The sequence below is a fragment of the Lagenorhynchus albirostris genome, chromosome 5 (assembly GCF_949774975.1).
Source record: "Lagenorhynchus albirostris chromosome 5, mLagAlb1.1, whole genome shotgun sequence".
Classification (NCBI taxonomy): Eukaryota; Metazoa; Chordata; class Mammalia; order Artiodactyla; family Delphinidae; genus Lagenorhynchus; species Lagenorhynchus albirostris.
The window spans coordinates 42367043-42389432 of record NC_083099.1 but is presented as its reverse complement, the minus strand read 5'-3'; the positions used below and the strand labels follow the sequence as shown (position 1 = coordinate 42389432).

Genomic DNA, 22390 nt, shown 5'->3' with positions numbered 1-22390 from the left:
GGAAAGGAAATGCTTTTTCATAATAATATTTTTTTTAATTTTTCCAATATTAAAGAGGAAAAGTTAACTTACTCTAGTATAAGTCTGACAGTTTTCACCATAATGACCACATGTTAAAAGCAAATGTTATACAAACACACAATGCATTTTTACCTGAATGTGCTGTTAGCTTATTTGGAACCACATTTTGGAATTACCAACAAATTTTTAAAAACAAAGATACAAAAAAGAAGAGAGAGAGAGTGAAACTAAAACAGTAAGTTGGGGGCTAGGGGGAGGTAAGCAGGATGGAACTTACCTTTTTTGATATCATTCCAGCACCTGCATTGCGTTTTAGATCTCGGACTATGCTGCATTCCATAACAATAAACTCCTCTAGCTGTTTGGGATGGCATAAACTATTGAAAGGGTGACTCCAAAAAGTGTTGCCATCAATATCTGCAACTAAGAATAAACAAAGAACATTAAAGAACAAAAGAACTGAAGTATTTCAAAAGCCATTAAAGGCAGTCCCAGGTGAACGACCAGAGCGTCCGAGCCGGCCTGCAGGGTTTCAGCAGCAGCAAGGCAGCAGGCAGATTTCAGACACTCAGACTCCACTTTCATCTACAATGGCGGCCCCAAAAGCCATGTGGCTGACAGGGTCTTGGTGCTCTGGCCAGGTGTCAGGTCTGTGACTCTGAGGTAGGAGAGCCAGGTTCAGGACATTGGTCCAGCAGAAACCCCCCGACTCCAAGTAATATCAAAAGGCTTTGAAAACTCTCCCAGAGGTCTCCATCTCAACGCTAAGACCCAGCTCGACTCAACGACCAGCAAGCTACAGTGCTGGACACCCAATGCCAAACAACTAGCAAGACAGGAACACAACCCCACCCATTAGCAGAGAGGCTGCCTAAAACCATAATAAGGTAACAGGCACCCCAAAACACACCCCACACGCAGTACTGCCCACCAGAAGGACAATACCCAGTCTCGTCCACCAGAACACAGGCACCAGTGCCCTGCACCAGGAAGCCAACACAACCCACTGGACCAACCTCAGCCACTGGGGGCAGACACCAAAAACCGGGAACTACAAACCTGCAGCTTGCGAAAAGGAGACCCCAAACACAGTAAGTTAAGCAAAATGAGAAGACAGAGAAACAAACAGCAGATGAAGGAGCAAGATAAAAACCCACCAGACCAAACAAATGAAGACTAAATAGGCAGTCTACCTGAATAAAAAATTCAGAATAATGATAGTAAAGATGATCCAAAATCTTGGAAACAGAATGAAGAAAATACAAGAAATGTTTAACAAGGACCTAGAAGAACTAAAGAGCAAACAAACAATGATGAACAAAACAATAAATGAAATTAAAAATTCTCTACAAGGCATCAATAGCAGAAAAACTGAGGCAGAAGAACAGATAAGTGACCAGGAAGATAAAATAGTGGAAATAACTACTGCAGAGCAGAATAAAGAAAAAAGAATGAAAAGAATTGAAGACAGGCTCAGAGACCTCTGGGACAACATTAAACACACCAACATTCAAATTATAGGGGTTCCAGAAGAAGAAGAGAAAAAGAAAGCGACTGAGAAAATATTTGAAGAGATTATAGTTGAAAACTTCCCTAATATGGGAAAAGAAATAGTTAATGAAGTCCAGGAAATGCAGAGGGTCCCATACAGGATAAATCCAAGGAGAGACATGCCAAGACACATATTAATCAAACTATCAAAAATTAAATACAAAGAAAAAACATTAAAAGCACCAAGGGAAAAACAACAAATAACATTCAAAATCCTCATAAGGTTAACAGGTGATCTTTCAGCAGAAACTCTGCAAGCAGAAGGGAGTGGCAGGACATATTTTAAGTGATGAAAGGGAAAAACCTACAACCAAGATTACTATACCCAGGAAGGATCTCAGATTCAATGCAGAAATTAAAACCTTTACAGACAAGCAAAACCTAAGAGAATTCAGCACCACCAAACCAGCTTTACAAAAAACACTAAGGAACTTCTCTGCACAGGAAACACAAGAGAATGAAAAGACCTTCAATAGCAAACCCAAAACAATTAAGAAAATGGCAATAGGAACATACATATCAATACTTAACTTAAATGTAAACGGATTAAATGCTCCAACCAAAAGACATACACTTGCTGAATGGATACAAAAACAAGACCAGTATATATGCTGTCTACAAGAGACCCACTTCAGACCTAGGGACACATACAGACTGAAAGTGAGAGGATGCAAAAAGATATTCCATGCAAATGGGAAACCAAAAGAAAGCTGGAGTAGCAATTCTTATATCACACAAAATAGACTTTAAAATAAAGACTATTACAAGAGACAAAGAAGGACACTACATAATGATCAAGGGATCAATCCAAGAAGAAGATATAACAATTGTAAACATTTATGTACCCAATGAAGGAGCACCGCAATACATAAGGCAAATGCTAACAGCCATAAAAGGGGAAATCAACAGTAACACAATCATAGTAGGGGACTTTAAAACCTCGCTTTCACCAATGGACAGCACACGCAAAATGAAAATAAATAAGGAGACACAAGCTTTAAATGAAACAAGATGGATTTAATTGATATTTATAGGACATTCCATCCAAAACAACTGAATACACATTCGTCTCAAGTGCTCACAGAACATTCTCCAGGATAGATCATACCTTGGGTCACAAATCAAGCCTTGGTAAATTTAAGAAAATTGAAATTATATCAAGTATCTTTTCTGACCACAATGCTATGAGACTAGATGTCAATTACAGGAAAAAATCTGTAAAAAATACGAACACATGGAAGCTAGACAATACACTACTTAATAACCAAGAGATCACTGAAGAAATCAAAAAGGAAATCAAAAAATACCTCCAAACAAATGACAATTAAAACATGACAGCCCAAAACCTATAGGATGCAGCAAAAGAAGTTCTAAGAGGGAAGTTTACAGCAATACAATCCTACCTTAAGAAACAAGAAACATCTCAAACAAACCAACATAACACTTAAAGTAATTAGAGAAAGAAGAACAAAAAACCCACAAAGTTAGCAGAAGGAACGAAATCATAAAGATCACATCAGAAATAAATGAAAAAGAAATGAGGGAAACGATAGCAAACATCAGCTGGTTCTTTGATGACATAAAGAAAACTGATAAACCATTACCCAGACACATCAAGAAAAAAAGGAAGAAGACTCAAACAACAGAATTAGAAATGAAAAAGGAGAAGTAACAACTGACACTGCAGAAATGCAAAGGATCATGAGAGATTACTACAAGCAACTATATGCCAATAAAATGGACAACCTGGAAGAAATGGACAAATTCTTAGAAATGCACAACCTTCCAAGACTGAACCAGGAAGAAATAGAAAATATGAACAGACCAATCACAAGCACTGAAATTGAAACTTGATTAAAAATCTTCCAACAAACAAAAGCCCAGGACCAGATGGCTTCACAGGCGAATTCTATCAAACATATAGAGAAGGGCTAACACCCATCCTTCTCAAACTCTTCCAAAATATAGCACAGGGAGGAACACACCCAAACTCATTCTACGAGGCCAACAACACCCTGATACCAAAACCAAAGGTGTCACAAAAGAAGAAAACTAGAGGCCGATATCACTGATGAACACAGATGCAGAAATCTTCAACAAAATACTAGCAAACAGAACCCAATAGCACATTAAAAGGATCATACACCATGATCAAGTGGGGTTTATCCCAGGAATGCAAGGATTCTTCAGTATACGCAGACCAATCAATGTGATACACCATATTAACAAACTGAAGGATAAAAAACATATGATCATCTCAATCAATAGAGAAAGCTTTCAACAAAATTCAACACCCATTTATGATAAAAACCCTGCAGAAAGTAGGCATAGAGGGAACTTTCCTCAACATAATAAAGGCCATATATGACAAACCCACAGCCAACATCGTGCTCAATGGTGAAAACCTGAAAGCATTTCCACTAAGATCAGGAACAAGACAAGGTTGCCCACTCTCACCACTATTATTCAACATAGTTTTGGAAGTTTTAGCCATAGCAATCAGGGAAGAAAAAGAAACAAAAGGAATCCAAAAAGGAAAGAAGAAGTAAAGTTGTCACTCTTTGCAGATGACATGATACTATACATACAGAATCCTAAAGATGCTACCAGAAAACTACTAGAGCTAGTCAATGAATTTGGTAAAGTAGCAGGATACAAAATTAATGCACAGAAATCTCTGGCATTCCAATACACTAATGATGAAAAATCTGAAAGTGAAATTAAGAAAACACTCCCATTTACCACTGCAACAAAAAGAATAAAATATCTAGGAATAAACCTACCTAAGGAGACAAAAGACCTGTATGCAGAAAATTATAAGACACTGATGAAAGAAATTAAAGATGATACAAAGAGATGCAGAGATATACCATGTTCTTGGATTGGAAGATTCAACATTGTGAAAATGACTCTACTACCCAAAGCAACCTACAGATTCAATGCAATCCCTATCAAACTATCACTGGCATTTTTCACAGAACTAGAACAAAAAATTTCACAATTTGTATGGAAATGCAAAAGACCCTGAATAGCCAAAGAATCTTGAGAAAGAAAAATGGAGCTGGAGGAATCAGGCTCCCTGACTTCAGACTATACTACAAAGCTACAGTAATCAAGACAGTATGGTACTGGCACAAAAACAGAAATATGGATCAATGGAACAGGATAGGAAGCCCAGAGATAAACCCACACACATATGGTCACCTTATCTTTGGTAAAGGTGGCAAGAATATACAATGGAGAAAAGACATCATCTTTAATAAGTGGTGCTGGGAAAACTGGACAGGTACATGTAAAAATATGAAATTAGAACACTGCCTAACACCATACACAAAAATAAACTCAAAATGGATTAAAAACCTAAATTTAAGGCCGGACACTATCAAACTCTTAGAGGAAAACATAGGCAGAACACTCTATGACATAAATCACAGCAAGATCCTTTTTGACCCACCTCCTACAGAAAGGGAAATAACAACAAAAATAAACAAATGGGACCTAATTAAACTTAAAAGCTTTTGCACAGCAAAGGAAACCATAAACAAGATGAAAAGGCAACCCTCAGAATGGGAGAAAGTATTTGCCAACAAAGCAACTGACAAAGGATGAATCTCCAAAATATACATGCAGCTCATGCAGCTCAATATCAAAAAAAAAAAACAACCCAATCCAGAAATAGGCAGAAGACCTAAATAGACATTTCTCCAAAGAAGATATACAGACTGCCAACAAACACATTAAAGGATGCTCAACATCACTAATCATTAGAGAAATGCAAATCAAAACTACAATGAGGTATCATTTCACACCGGTCAGAATGGCCATCATCAAAACATCTACAAACAATAAATGCTGGAGAGGGTGTAGAGAAAAGGGAACCCTCTTGCACTGTTGCTTGGAATGTAAATTGATAAAGCCACTATGGAGAACAGTATGGAGGTTCCTTAAAAAACTAAAAATAGAACTACATATGACCCAGCAATCCCACTACTGGGCATATACCATGAGAAAACCATAATTCAAAACGAGTCATGTACCACAGTGTTCATTTCAGCACTCTTTACAATAGCCAGGACATGGAAGCAATCTTAGTGTCCATCAACAGATGAATGGATAAAGATGTGGCACATATATACAATGGAATATTACTCAGCCATAAAAAGAAACGAAATAGTTATTTGTAGTGAGGTGGATGGACCTAGAGACTCTCATACAGAGTGAAGTAAGTCAGAAAGAGAAAGACAAATACCGTATGCTAACACATATATATGGAATCTAAAAAAAAATGGTCCTGAAGAACCTAGAAGCAGGACAGGAATAAAGATGCAGACATAGAGAATGGACTTGAGGACACGGGGAGGGGGACGGTAAGCTGGGACGAAGTGAGAGAGTGCCACGGACATATATACACTACCAAATGTAAAATAGCTAGCTAGTGGGAAGCAGCCGCATAGCACAGGGATATCAGCTCGGTGCTTTGTGACAACATAGAGGGGTGGGATAGGGAGGGTGTGATGGAGATGCAAGAGGGAGGAGACACGGGGATATATGTATATGTATAGCTGATTCAGTTTGTTATAAAGCAGAAACTAACACACCATTGTAAAGCAATTATACTCTAAATGGAATACAATTAATAAAAATTTAAAAGTTCACAGAAATCTTTCTTCAAACAAAAAAATACAAGGATAACTTATTAAAAGCTTTAAAAATTCCAGTATTTTAAAACACCGTATGGTAAAAATTTTAACCACTGTATAGTACTTTTTTAAAACAATGTTACTAAGAATGCTTAATAAAATTAACAACATTAACAAATTATTACTGCTTGCTGGAGAGAACTGTCAAGGCAAATAGCTTTCGAAAACCTACCTTGTAGGGTATTTGGATCTATGAGATGGATGACGCTGGTTACTCGAATACACACACAAATCTGGTTCATGTTTCCCAGGCTTTGTGCCAGTTTTGGAGACAGACAAACAACATTATCCTAGGCATAAGAACTAACATTTAGTATGAAGGAAATCCTAAGTAACAGTCTCCAGTAAACAATCATCAATGTAAAGCTGATCCAAGCGCATTTGCCCAAACCAAAATGTCATTTTTAATTCTATGTATCAACAAAGGGCCTAAAAAAAAGAATCAGACCTTAAAGAAACAGAAAATAAGCTACACCTTCTTAAGATGGGAATATCTGTCTTAATAAAAATGCTTTAAAAAATATTTTCCAGATTCTTCACCAAACTATTAAGTATGTTTCAATTTTATTAAAGTGTGAACGCCTGCTTTTTACTCTACGTTAAAATAGTTTACATTCCAAGCAAAGTATTATAAACACCAGAAGGAGAGTGATTTTCTAATCTATTTGTGCCTTCATTTAATCTCTATAAAAATTAATTTCAGGGACTTCCCTGGTGGCGCAGTGGTTAAGAATCCACTTACCAATGCAGGGGACACGGGTTTGACCCCTAGTCCGCAAAGGTCCCACATGTCGTGGAGCAACTAAGCCTGTGCACCACAACCTGTACTCTAGGGCCTGCGTTCCACAACTACTGAAGCCCGCGCCCAGAGCCCATGCTCTGCAACAAGAGAAGCCACTGCAATGAAAAGCCTACGCACCGCAACAAAGAGCAGTCCCCGTTCGCCACAACTAGAGAAAGCCCTCATGCAGCAATGAGGACCCTACACAGCTAAAAATAATTTTTTAAAAAAACATAACCATTATTAAAAAAAAATTAATTTCAGAGGAGCCACGTGTTCCTCCTTCTTGTCTACATGTACCAATATGAAATCAAAGATCTAATGCCCCCTTAAAAGCACATATGCCTATGTGTGCATCAGGAAGTATTACCACCAATGTGGTTTACTGCTTTTAAGCTGTTATTGAAATATAAAAAGGATCTGGGTTGTATTTTAAGCTGTATCTATTCACAAGCCTCCCCCACTGAAGGAACATTCTGTGCCTCCCTAATGGCACCTAGTTCAGTCCTTTTCCTTTTTTTTTTTTAACTTAGTAAGAGTCTCCAAAGATTAATGAAAAAACTTCTTTACACTGTGTATTTATCCAGATACCTGTATGAGTCTCTCAAAGCACTTAATACACATGGCCTAAATATGCCCTCACACCTAGATTCATATTTCCCCAGTTTTACACCAGGAAAATGTTCACTGTTTTAAACTAGGAGTCTGCAAATAAGATCCTCAGGCCAAATTTTTGTAAATAAAGTTTTGCTGGAACACAGCCTCAGCCCTTCATTTACCTATTATCTATGGCTACTTTTGTGCAACAACAGCACAGTTGAGTAATTGCAAAACCGATTATATAACCTAAAAGCTGAAAATATTTACTATTTGGCCCTTTACAGAAAAAATTTGCTGACTCGGTTTTAAGCCATCATTTCATCCCTGGTACTGTGCTACACCATAAATTAGTGATAACTTTAAAGCCTCAGAGTCACAGACCTAGACACAAATCCTGGCTTCATCATTTTGTAGTTATGTAACTTTGGGCAAGTCATCTAACCTCCCCAAGCTTCAACTTCCTCATCTTCAAATGATGATATGACTTACTCCCGTTGTTATGAGACCTGAAGAGGTGAAATATACTTATAATAATAAGTATAAGAGATAATAACTTTATGTAGAATGCTCACAATAAATTATGGCATTTATTATTAGTGATTTAAACATGGACATGCAAGTTCCTACGTGGCAGAGACCTCTAGTACGTAATCCTTAACACACAGCCTTCTATACAATAGATCCTCAATAACTATTTGTTGAATTTTAATTCATTTATATTTTTGAAGCAGAGTTTTACCTTAGTACAATTAATGAAATGATAATCTATGTCTTAAGTGTTATTCAGATTATATTTTTAAAATCACAAGGATTTCCCTGGTGGTGAAGTGATTAAGAATCCACCTGCCAATGCAGGCAACATGGGTTCGAGCCCTGGTCCGGGAAGATCCCACATGCTGCGGAGCAACTAATCCCGTGTGCCACAACTACTGAAGCCTGCGTGCCTAGAGTCCATGCTCCACAACAAGAGAAGCCACCGCCACGAGAAGCTCGCGCACCACAACGAAGAGCAGCCCCCCGCTCGCCGCAACTAGAGAAAGCCCACGTGCAGCAACAGAGACCCAACACAGCCAAAAATAAATAAATTAATTTTTTTAAAAATCACAAAAATAGGGCTTCCCTGGTGGCGCAGTGGTTGAGAGTCCGCCTGCCGATGCAGGGGACATGGGTTCGTGCCCCGGTCCGGGAGGATCCCACATGCCGCGGAGCGGCTGGGCCCGTGAGCCATGGCCGCTGAGCCTGCATGTCCGGAGCCTGTGCTCCCCAACGGGAGAGGCCACAGCAGTGAGAGGCCCACGTAACGCAAAAAAAAAAAAAAAAAAAAAAAAAAAAAAATCACAAAAATAATTCTGTGATCTCCTTTCCACAATACTGTTTAATTTTATCATGCCAAAATCCAGTTAGCATATATTCCACAAAGTGGTTCACTGATAATTATTTTAAAGTAATTTCCTGTATTCAAAGTTTCACAGAACTGTCAAGTGTCCACTAGGACTGCAAAGTTTAAGGAATTCGCACCATAAAAACTGCAACCAGGCCTTTTAATTAGTACATCAAAAATTTATAATTTTAAGCATGATTACTTTTAAACATCTTTTTAACATGGCTGAAATGTGTCAGCAACCATTAAGAAGGAAGTTTTCTAAATGTTTAACCAATCCCAGAAGGAAACCAGGACCTAATAATTACATATAAAGCAATTAAGAAGGACATGGATTAAGCTGGGCTTCCCTGGTGGCACAGTGGTTGAGAGTCCGCCTGCCGATCCAGGGGACACGGGTTCGTGCCCGTCTGGGAAGATCCCACATGCCGCGGACCGGCTGGGCCCGTGAGCCATGGCCGCTGGGCTTGCGCGTCCGGAGCCTGTGCTCCGCAACGGGAGAGGCCACAACAGTGAGAGGCCCGCGTACCGCAAAAAAAAAAGAAAGAAGGACATGGATTAATTAAATGAGAAAAAGTACCTTGCATATTGGAACAATTTCCACAGAAAAAGTGCTTTTGTAATTGTATGTGTTACTATGGACATCCTGAGAGATCAGTCTCTGTGAGGCTTTGTATCTGTTAAGAGAAAAAGTTAATCATATTAAAAAACAAAGGTCCTTCCTTGTAACAAGTCTCGAGAATATAAACATCAAAACAAATCATTACTGTCCAAGGTCTGAAACAGCAATGCCTGCTATGGTGAACCCTCATTTCATCCACTTCATTTAAAAACTTCACCAATCTGACTGCACCCTACCTATTTTCAACTTTATCTACTGAAAACCTCCAAAACATGCCCTTGGCTTAGACCAATCTAGTCTACATATAGTATCCATTAAAAGCCACACTAATGCCTGCCCAAAGTCATTGTTCACACTAATCTCACTTTTCAATACAAACTCTACTTTTGAAAATTTCCCCATTTTATGAGCTTAAGTTCTTCCTCTTCCATGAAGTTTCTCCCCAAAGTCCTCTACCCCCGTTTTTCTTCTCGCTTATTTAAACATATTCAATCAGTGGTTCAGTACTACAGTGCTTACTATTGTGGGGTGAGGTCTAGCTCCCCAAAGAGATTGTTAATGCTCTTTGGCTAATACTTCCCTTAAAGTGGTTAATCCAATAAATACTTACTGACTGTGTAAGTATCCCTACTATAATTTAAATATTTTAAGATAGGATGCCAAAGCCTGAAGAATGGATGTGACCTAAGTTCATTCCCAGTTCCCTGGATTTAATCACATGTACGTTCAAAACATACCTAGTGGGAACCGTACACTGAAGAAATTCTACCATCTTCTGAGCATGTTGTTTTGAGGAATAATAGAAATCCAGACCATCTTTTAAAGAAAAAAGCCATGTTAAAATAATACCACAAAGTAAGATTTTCCTCTGCTAACATGATTATACCAAAAATTCAATGCATATTGAACAATTATAATATTCTAGCCATAGCACAGGAGGAATACCGTTATCACTTAAAGGCTTGTTTGACAAAAGGATAGACAAATCCGATAAATACTAACAAAACAAGATGCCCAATTTAAATTTCAGACAAAATAAAATTAAGGTTAAAAGAAAACAATATTAAACAGAAGGATATTTTATGTAATAAATGGAACAATCTACCAAGAAGACAATAGGAATTCATCTAATAACACAGCACTGAGATGAAGAAAACAAAAACTATTAAAAAGAATAAAATTAACAAATGTTAATACACATGCAATCATTGTGGGAGACCAGTATAAGACTATCAAAACCAAAATGACCAAAATGACCAAAAATAGGGAGGATACATAGAACTTGAAAAACCAAGTATCAAGGTTGATTTAATTGACATTGTAGAACATGGTCCCAAGAAAGACTATTATTTTCAAAAATTCATAGAATATTCATAAAATAATCACATCTAAGAATAAAAAAATTCAATAAATTCCAAACAGCAGAAATTACTACAATGTTATCTGATCACAATGCAGTACCATTAAAAATAAGCAGCAAAGAGATAACTAAAAGCAAACTACCTGCTAAGAAATGTTTAGAGATATTCTTCCAAACAACTCAGCTAACTAGGAAGACTAAAATAACTTCGAATAGCCAAAACAATTTTGAAGGTGACCAAAGTTGTCAGGAATTTACACTTCCCAATTTCAAAACTCAATAACTTTAGGTAGTCAAGACAGTGAGGTACTAGTATATTAAGGATAGATTATACAGATCTACAGAACAGACTTGAGAATCCAGAAATAAACCCTTACATTTATAGTCAATAAATCTTTGACAGAGGATCCAAGGCAATTCATTGGGAAAAGAATAGTCTTTTCACTAGGAAAACAGGCTATCCACATGGGAAAAGATGAATTTAGACCCTTACACCATGCACAAATATTAATTCAAAAGGGTTAGACTTAAATATAAGAGCTAAAATTATAAAACATTTGAAAGAAACAGGAGAAAATCTTTCTGATATCAATTAGACAAGAGTTCTTAAACATGACACCAAAAGCATGCTATTTAAAAAATGATAAATTAGACTTCAAAATTTAGAAATTTCACAATTCAAAAGACACCATTTCATGCAGGCATCACACATCCTAATTTCAAAATATATTACAAAGTTACAGTAATCAAAACAGTATGGTATCGACAAAAAGACAAGTCTATAGAATCAATCCACACATACAGTTAACTGATCTTCAACAAGTGTGCCACAAATACATGGTGGGGAAATGATAGTCTCTTCAACAAATGGCATTGGGAAAACTGGATATCCACATGCAAAAGAATGAAATTGAACTCATCTTACAAAAATCAACTCAAAACAGATTAAAAAGACTCAAATGTAAGACCTGAAACTATAGAACTTCTACAAGAAAACATACAAAAAAAGCTTCATGACACTGGTCTTGGCAATGATTTCATGGATGACACCAAAACAAAAACAAAAATAAACAACTGAGACTACATCAAACCCAAAAAGCTTCCACACAGCAAAAGAAACAATCACCACAGTGAAAGGGCAACCTACAGAACTGGAGAAAATATTTGCAGACCATGTATCTGCAAAGGGGTTAATCTCCAAAATCTATTAGGAATTCCTACAGCTCAACAGCAAAAAAAACTAATAACCCAATTAAGCAACAGGCAGAGGAACAAGACATTTCTCCAAAGAAGATGTGCAAATGGCAAATAGGTATATGAAAAAAGCTCAATGTTGTTAATCGTCAGGGAAATGCAAATCCAAACCACAATACGTTTACATTTCACACCTGTCAGGATGGCTATTACCAAAAAAACCCACAAAAGACAATTAGTACTGGCGAGAACATGGAGATACTGGAACCCTTGTACACTACTATGGAGAATATAAAACTGTGCAGCCACTATGGAAGATAGTCCAGATGTTCTTCAAAAAATTAAAAATAGAACTACCATATAATCCAGTAATCCTATTTCTAGGTATTTATTCAAAAGAAGCGAAATCAAGATCTCCCATGTTTACTGCAGCACTATTCACTACAGCCAAGATGATGGACATTTAGGTTGTTTCCACAACAGATGAATGGTTAAAATGTGATATATACCTCCAATGGAACATTATTCAGCCTTAAAAAGGAAGGAAATTCTACAATGTACAAAAACATGGACTAACCTTGAGGACATTATGCAAAGTGAAATAAGCCAGTCACAGAAAGACAAATACTGCATGATTCTACTCATATGAGATATCTAAAATAGTCAAATTCATTGAATTAAACAGTGGAATGATGGTTGCCAGAGAGGAGGGGGAAATGAGGAGTGACTAGTTAATGGGCATAAAGTTTCAGTTAAGCAAGAGATTAAGCTCTAGAGATATGCTGTATAACACTGTACTTACAGTCAACTATAATGTATTATACATTTAAAAATTTAAGAGGGTAGATTTTATGTTAAGTGTTCTTATCACAATTTTAAAAAAAGACCCCATTAAGAAAATGGAAAGATAAACTAGGAGAAAATATTTACAAATCATATGTGATAAGGGGCTTGTATCCAGTGTATATTTTAATAACTCTTACAACTTCAGACAACCCAATCAAAAACTGGGCAAAATACTTAAACAGCTATTTCACCAAAAAAGATACAGAAATGGCTAATAAGCTCATGAAAGATAATCAACATCATTAGTCATTTGGGAAATGCAAATTAAAACCACAATGAGATACCACTTTAAATTATCCTCTAAAACGGCTATTTATAAAAAGAAACAATAGCAAGTGTTGATGAGGATATGCAGAAACTAGAACCCTCAAACACTGCTGATGGGAATATAAAATGATACAGCCACTTTGGAAATACTTTAGTAGTTTCTTAAAAAGATAAATATAAATTTACCATATGACTCAGCAATTCTACACCTAGGTATGTACTCAAGAGCATCAAATAGCTGAGATACTTGGTGAGAAAAAAAAGAAATATGCAATGGGTAGTGGAAAAAGACAGCTTTAAGTACCAGCTACAGAGCCAATATGATACTCAGAAAATTTATTAAGTCTACATATTAGAAATTGAAAATAAACTAAGCTTTCAATTAATTCAAACAAAAAACTAAAGAAAGTAGAAAGGAAAAAAATTGTATAACTATGTATGGTGATGTATGTTAACTAGACTTAATAGGGTGACCATTCAGCAATATACACAAATATTCAATCAATATATTGTATACCTGAAACTAATATAATGTTTTATGTCAATTCTACAATTCTATCTCAATTAAAAAAATTTTTAAATAGAAGGATTAGTAACAAAAGCAAAAATTAAGAAAAAGTAATACTTTCTTGATAAAACTAACTCTTTGAAAAAACTAGAATAGACAAAACTTTGGCAAATCTGATGGGAACGGGGAGAGAGAGGAAGTGAAGGGAGATGAAAAAAGACAAACAACATTAGCAAAAATAAAGAAGATACAATGATAGTTATGGATGAGATTTAACACTATGATATATATACCACGTTCAATTTTATGCCAAGTATGTGAAAAGCTAGACGAAATGGTGAATTTCCTTGGAAAATGCTATTAAAATTGATTCAAGAAGCAGTATAATACCTGAAAGACTAACGTCCTAATAAAAGGAGTTGAAAAGCCTTTACACCCTTTCCTCATACCAAACTGGATGGCTTACTGGGCAGGTTCTTACAAAACTTCAACATGTTGATTAACAGTATGCAGAAAGAGGGGAAAACTCCAACTGTTTCAATGTCACTAATGTAACTGATAGCATGATGGGACAGAACAGTTTAAATATAACTTTGTATGCATATGTATCAGATAGAAATCTCAACAAATATTCTATTTAGGGGTGAAACACAGAAAGATGGTAATGCCTGATACATTACCACTCAATGCTATTCTCCACTCCTAGCCAAAGGGGAAAAAAAGAGGGAATAATACTGCAAAGGAAGAAATAAAACTATCATTGTGTACAGATAATAATTTACCTAGTAAATTATCATGTATATGACAAGAATATAATGTAAACTATTAGTGATTAAGAAATTTCAGAAAGATCAACATACAAAATCAACATTTCCAAAATACTAGCAATAATCACTTAGAAAATATAATGAAAACAGTTGCCATCCACAATAATAAAAAGCATAGAATAGTCCAAAAAAACTAGAAACATTCAAAATCTTCACGATGAAAACAATAACATGTCACTGAAATACAGAAAAGAACTAAATAAACATGATTATGCACCAGGCACAGTTCTAAGTGCTTTACACAAATTATTTAATCCTCACTATAATCCTATGAGGTAGTGTTATTATCATCCTCTCTATTCTATTAATGCGAAAACTGACGCTCAGAGAAGTTAAATAACTTGCCTAAGGTCACACAGCAAAAAACTCGTGGGACAGAGATTCAAATTCACAAAATCTGGTTCCAAAATCCATGCTCTTACTCACTATCAACCAAGGTTTACAAAAGAATTAATAAAAGGGCACATACTATAAAGTATAATTTACATACTGTAATAAAAGCAGTGGGACAAAATAAACCAGAACTGAGCCATGTGTACAAAGGAATTTAGTATATATAAGAAAAGAGATATTTCAAATCAGTGGGGAAAGGACAGACTACTCGGTAGGTAAGTATTGAGACAATGCAAGTTAACTTTCTGGGAAAAACGCTTACCAGGTAAGATTAAAGATCCAAAAGTAAAACAGAAATTTACTTTCTAAAAATATCTTTGGAGTATAAAAAACTTTCCTATGTAAGACAGAAAGTCATAAGCCATAGCTATACAAAACTAAAAAATGAAAAATTTAGGGCTTCCCTGGTGGCGCAGTGGTTGAGAGTCTGCCTGCTGATGCAGGGGACACGGCTTCGTGCCCCGGTCCGGGAAGATCCCACATGCCGCGGAGCGGCTGGGCCTGTGAGCCATGGCTGCTGAGCCTGAGCGACTGGAGCCTGTGCTCCGCAACAGGAGAGGCCACAACAGTGAGAGGCCCGCGTACCACAAAAAAAAAAAAAGAAAAAAGAAAAATTTAGATGATAAAAGACATGAGACATTGTAAGAAAGTATATGCTCTCTCAGGCTCACACTCAAACACATGCTCTGCATGCTCCTCTCTCTATATATGTAATACACACACACGTAATGAGATTGATATACTAAATAACAGACACAAAATATGTAAGGAAAAAACAGATATATGCAGAACAGACAATTCACATTAGATAAACATAAATGGCCAGTACATATGAAAATGTTAACCCTCATTAGTAATCAAGGAAATGAAAATAAAAACAAGATGCCTTTATTCTCTTCATCAGAACAGCAAAAATTAGAAAGTCCAATACAATCTTATGCAGTGCTGGCAAGTGTTTGGAAAAACAGAAATTCTCACAAGTGATTGGACTGTAAGCTGGCACCATTTTGGAAAACAATCTAGCAGCACATATATAAAATTTAACATTTGCATACTTTTGTCTAGTAATTTCAATTCCTGAACTCAGTCCCACAGAAAAACCATTATGCACAAACATAAGGATGTTTATTACAGTACTGTTTGTAGCAGCAAAAAAAACTAGAGCATCTTGTAAACCAGTTAATAGGAAACAACTAAATAATTAAAAACATACTGATTAACAAATACACAACCATAGTGGTTAAAAATAATAAAATAGGATTATATACAATGACATGGAAATGTTTCTAAATATATTAAGATGGCAAGTCACAGAATATTACAGAACAGTCTCATATATGAGGGAAAACCAATGCTATCACAATTCATATACAGAGTACACATTGTAATACCTTGTTTTAAGGGGCTACATCTGGGAATAACAAGTGGATAAATGGGACAGAGGTCCTTTATTCATATATACTTCTGTTTAAATTTTTACAATTGTTATGATTTTAAAAACAAAGTTACAAACAAACAAGCAAACAAACAAAAGATTCATTTACATCAAATCAAGAACCAGTAGGGGGAAAAACATAGATTAATTCCTCTGGATGAAAAAAAGGATTGTTAAACTTCCAGCATTTTTGATTTTTAAAGTGACTGCAAAGGTATGTACCAGAATGTATCCAAGTCTTTTGCTACAAAAAATTCTGTGTAAGGACATTTCTGCCCTGGTGATGAACGATAATCAGAGTTTTCTGCTTCCTTTGTTAGAATATTAGGATACCCTAATCCCCAAAAGTTACTCAAAACAAAGTTACTCAGAACAAAGGTGTATTTTTGCCTGATGGCTAGCCACAAATATCCAGGCACCATGTTAAACAGGCTGCAAAGTACCTTCCCCACAATAAGTATTCAGCAAACTATGTTTTACAAATTTAGACTGTTAACCTTATAGTGGTAATGCACTCAAATCAGATACAAAGCTTAAAAGATTTTCTCCAGGTGACATAACTGATATTCATTTCTTCCCATTTAAGGACCTAAAATCACACTTCTAATTACTTTCCTCAAGACATATGAGATAAATGACTAACAGATCAGTAAGTAACAGAGGAGCTTACACTTTTAAAATAAGTAGTACAAGAATTTGGTCATTCCTTCAAGAATAGCTATCTCTAAACCTGTACTTTAACAACCAGGAAAATTATACACATGTCCTACAACTAAAAATATTAACTTTTAGCAAGAGACTTAAGAGTTTGCTAAAGAATATTTATTTTTTCTATTATTAAAGAAATATTTATCCATCGGCTAGTATATAAAAGTGTGCTACATCAATAGTAAGTGCTAAGACAGAACACGCTGTGAGGAGCCATTATGAAATTACATATTTTAAAATTCCATCTTCAAGAAATCTAATTATATCATTTGTATATCACTATTTATTATTACTGAGTTTAGCCTTTTGATTTAATGTACCCAGCACAAATGCCGCTAGGCATATGAAAAACAAAAATATTACAACTCACAGATCTCAAAAATAATTTTCTTTCAATCAGAAAACTGACCTCTACATAAAATAAGTTTTTGATGAATTTCTATCATACCACTTTACATTCTATTAATGTAGTTACTGGTTTACTCATCTGGTAGCTATTTAGTGTAAATTTCAATTAAAATAGAAAAAAATTAAAAATTCAGCTCCCCAGTTGCACTAACCACATTTCAAATATTCAATAGCTACATATGGCTAGAGGCTACCAAACTGGTTGGACAGTGCAGATAAAGAGCTAAGATTTCTTTCTTCCTAACAGGAATTTCTTTTGGACAGTACTATTCTAGATACTATCAGTAAAGATAAAAGACTCCTTAGGATAGCTGCAATAAAATTCTGACATCATTTCAAATGCTTTAAATTTTAACTCACCATGAATGTCTTTGATACGAAGTGTATTCTGGTACATGCCATATTTCAAAATCAACTGTTCCAGATAGTAGAAAGTTTTTTTGTGCAAGGTCTAAACATAAATGCATTATTGGATTAATAAATGAAATGCAAAAAAAAAGCCATCTACAGATATAGGACACTGATTTTTAAAACAAAAACAACCTTTAAAGATTATCTAAAATGTGGCAGTGATCTCTTTCGAAAGGTGAATGCCCCAGAGACCTGGAATATCCTTACTGCCTGAACGATTTGGAAAGAGGGGAAAGGAGAAAGTTTTACTCGCTATTTATAACCAACAAAGATGAAATACAAGATAGAGGATTCACACATCATCTTTCTCTCATTACCTTTTGCCTGACTTGAACCACAGCCTTCCAGAAATCCTTAGCTTCCACTCTGTGGCAATCTCCACACATCTGGGGCTGAACAACATAATCCACCACAAACACTTGCTGAAGGATAGCACCATTCATCACCTGACGAAGAAAACAATCACACTCCTTCATTCTTTCCTTTCTGTTTAATAACATAGTTTTCTTAAAAGAAGATCCTTCAATATTTAATTTAAAATCTTCTTCCATGAATGCTTTGAGGAAATCAACAACAAATGAGTTACATTTAAAATCGTAAGTCATACTATTTCAAGAAAGATATATAGGTTTAATTCATGGGATTTATTAGATTAACATTTCAAATTTACCTTTAGTTGAAGTGTTGTAAGGATATTTTTTGAAGAATTTTAATAGCTATATATTCATGTACATGCGTGTGTGTGTATAAAGTTCTTCCTTAGGAGACCAAGAAAACTCTCAAAAAAGAAGACATTCCTTAATTTAATTGTCCCCAAACATAGGCAATCATCAGAAATCACCTGGGAAGCTTTAATAGATTCCTGGATCTTACATCCAATTGAATCCAGTTTGATTCAGTCACTGTGAGTCAAATGATCAGCCAAGTTTGAGAAGCACTGCCTTAGCTCATGTTTTTACTTCAATCTTATTCCAAATAAAAATGACTTTGAGAAGATTAACTTAGCCCACTATCATGAACAATGGCTGCTTACTATCAACCTGATCATCTGTGCAGATGATCCAAAAGAAAACAAAGGGTTAAAATTAAGAGTGCATTTGTTTCCTTTTAAGCTGTTCAAGTCATAACATAATTTACCAATAGCCCCTCATTTTCCTACCTATACTTTTTTTTTTTACATCTTTATTGGAGTATAATTGCTTTACAATAGTGTGCTAGTTTCTGCTTTATAACAAAGTGAATCAGTTACACATATACATATGTTCCCATATTTCTTCCCTCTTGAGTCTCCCTCCCTCCCACCCTCCCTAACCCACCCTTCCAGGGGGTCACAAAGCACCGAGGTGATCTCCCTGTGCTATGCGGCTGCTTCCCACTACCTACCTTACATTTGGTAGTGTATATATGTCCATGCCACTCTCTCGCTTTGTCACAGCTTACCCTTCCCGCTCCCCATATCCTCAAGTCCATTCCCTAGTAGGTATGTGTCTTTATTCCTGTCTTACCCCTAGGTTCTTCATGACATTTTTTTTCCTTAAATTCCATATATATGCATTAGCATACAGTATTTGTCTTTCTCTTTCTGAATTACTTCACTCTGTATGACAGACTCTAGGTCTATCCACCTCATTACAAATAGCTCAATTTCGTTTCTTTTTATGGCTGAGTAATATTCCATTGTATGTATGTGCCACATCTTCTTTATCCATTCATCCGATGATGGACACTTAGGTCGTTTCCATCTCCGGGCTATTATAAATAGAGCTGCAATGAATATTTTGGTACATGACTCTTTTTGAATTTTGGTTTTCTCAGGGTATATGCCCAGTAGTGGGATTGCTGGGTCATATGGTAGTTCTATTTGTAGTTTTTTAAGGAACCTCCATACTGTTCTCCATAGTGGCTGTACTAATTCACATTCCCACCAGCAATGCAAGAGTGTTCCCTTTTCTCCACACCCTCTCCACCATTTATTGTTTCTAGATTTTTTGATGATAGCCATTCTGACTGGTGTGAGGTGATACTTCATTGTTGTTTTGATTTGCATTTCTCTAATGATTAATGATGTTGAGCATTCTTTCACGAACTGTTGGCAGTCTGTATACCTTCTTTGGAGAAATGTCTATTTAGGTCTTCCGCCCATTTTTGGATTGGGTTGTTTGTTTTTTGTTATTGAGCTGCATGAGCTGCTTATAAATTTTGGACATTAATCCTTTGTCAGTTGCTTCATTTGCAAATATTTTCTCCCATTCTGAGGGTTGTCTTTTGGTCTTGTTTATGGTTTCCTTTGCTGTGCAAAACCTCTGAAGTTTAATTAGGTCCCATTTGTTTATTTTTGTTTTTATTTCCCTTTCTGTAGGAGGTGGGTCAAAAAGGATCTTTCTGTGATTTATGTCATAGAGTGTTCTGCCTATGTTTTCCTCTAAGAGTTTGATAGTTTCTGGCCTTACATTTAGGTCTTTAATCCATTTTGAGCTTATTTTTGTGTATGGTGTTAGGCAGTGTTCTAATCTCATACTTTTACATGTACCTGTCCAGTTTTCCCAGCACCACTTATTGAAGAGGCAGTACATTCACTATACAATCCACTGTACATTCCTGCCTCCTTTATCAAAGATAAAGTGACCATATGTGCGTCGGTTTATCTCTGGGTTTTCTATCCTGTTCCATTGATCTATCTTTCTGGTTTTGTGCCAGTACCATACTGTCTTGATTACTGTAGCTTTGTAGTATAGTCTGAAGTCAGGGAGCCTGATTCCTCCAGCTCCATTTTTCTTTCTCAAGATTGCTTTGGCTATTCGGGGTCTTTTGTGTTTCCATACAAATTGTGAAATTTTTTGTTCTAGCTCTGTGAAAAATGCCAGTGGTAGTTTGATAGGGATTGCATTGAATCTGTAGATTGCTTTGGGTAGTAGAGTCATTTTCACTATGTTGATTCTTCCAATCCAGGAACATGGTATATCTCTGCATCTATTTGTATCATCTTTAATTTCTTTCATCAGTGTCTTATAATTTTCTGCATACAGGTCTTTTGTCTCCTTATCCTACCTATACTTTAAACCATGCTGAGAAAATTATGTATAGCTTACCTCTTTCTGAATAGTTAGTTTAACCTTAAGTCTCTTAGAATGGGGCTCAGTCCAAACAAAGCTTGCATCTACAAGCCGTACCTTAACAAAACACAAACAAAAAGAAACGTAAGTTCCCCTCTGAGGAGAAAAGAAATGAGAGAATAACTCATTAATAAACAGATTTCATAGATGCTTAAGGAATCCATGATTAATCTACCCAACATCACCAGTTTAAAAAAAAAAAGTTATCATCAGAGGTATGGCAAAAAAAACAGCAAATAAAGGGAAAATCTAATGACTATATTAATGAAACTGGTATAATTCAAGCAAAAATTAAAATACTTGCATAGAAAAAAACTCCTTTCCCCTAAAAACAGTATACAGTTTTTTGAATGGAAATTACACTTTTTAGAAGAAAACAAAGACTTGATGACCTCATCATCTACTAGAAATCTCATGAACAAAGGTTTCTACTTTTATTATTCTCACTATAATATGTATGTGGCTTAAAAAAAAAAAGAATGAACATTCATTACAAGGAGTCTCATGCACTGAATACTGAATCCACAATGGTAACTCACTGCTAAATCAGCAGAGGCCAGAAACAGGTTGCCATATGTGACAAATTGAATGCAGCTCAATATGGCTAAAATGGGTGTTTTGAGGAAGGGGGTGGGAGAACAAAAATGGAGGTTGTTTCAATAATTTGGGCAGGAGTTGTAGCTGACCTGAACTGAGGGGTCAGAAATAACAGCAGCAGAAAGATCCAAGCCAAGAGCTATTTAGGAGATAAAATCTATAGGATTTAATAATAACTGGATATAGGAAGGAAGAAAAGAAGATTCTAGAATGATGGTCAAGTATCCAGCTTGGGCATCTAGGTAACACTATTTTTCTGACACAAATAAAAAACAGATTAAATGGGGAGGGATGTGCTATATTTGGTTTCAGACATTTAAGTTTATGAGGATTTATCTAAGATATCCAAGTGAAGCTGTTCAGTGGATAGTGAGATATCTATTTGGTCTGGAGCTCTATGGAGAAATCTGAGCTGTAGATAACAGATTTGGGAGACATGAGCAGGCAGATAATTTTATCAAGACCTTTCTGGTGAGAACCAGATAAGCTAGTATAGGTACAGCCGTCCAGAGTAAAACCCTCCTCATTCGACTGGTTCCCTAAAGCAAAGCCTAGTAGTCAACAAGCGACACCACGTACAGAGCGTGACAGAGAGCTTCTTACTCCCTCAGCCTCCATCTGCATTCCCCATTCCTCAGCCTTACCACACCATCTGTCCTCAGACAAC

The 22390-nt window shown here is 36.0% G+C and overlaps 1 protein-coding gene across 1 annotated transcript in view; it reads right to left on the bottom strand.

Annotated features, from left to right (window-relative positions):
* Positions 1-22390, bottom strand: part of NMD3 (NMD3 ribosome export adaptor) — a 40590-nt gene that overhangs the window by 10970 nt on the left and 7230 nt on the right. Inside the window, exons 5-11 of the mRNA XM_060149207.1 lie at positions 21103-21183; positions 18331-18459; positions 17963-18053; positions 10394-10472; positions 9615-9711; positions 6445-6562; positions 299-444 (exon numbers count right to left, since the gene is read on the bottom strand). Coding sequence (XP_060005190.1) covers positions 299-444; positions 6445-6562; positions 9615-9711; positions 10394-10472; positions 17963-18053; positions 18331-18459; positions 21103-21183 — 741 coding nt within the window. The remainder of the gene's footprint in view (positions 1-298; positions 445-6444; positions 6563-9614; positions 9712-10393; positions 10473-17962; positions 18054-18330; positions 18460-21102; positions 21184-22390) is intronic.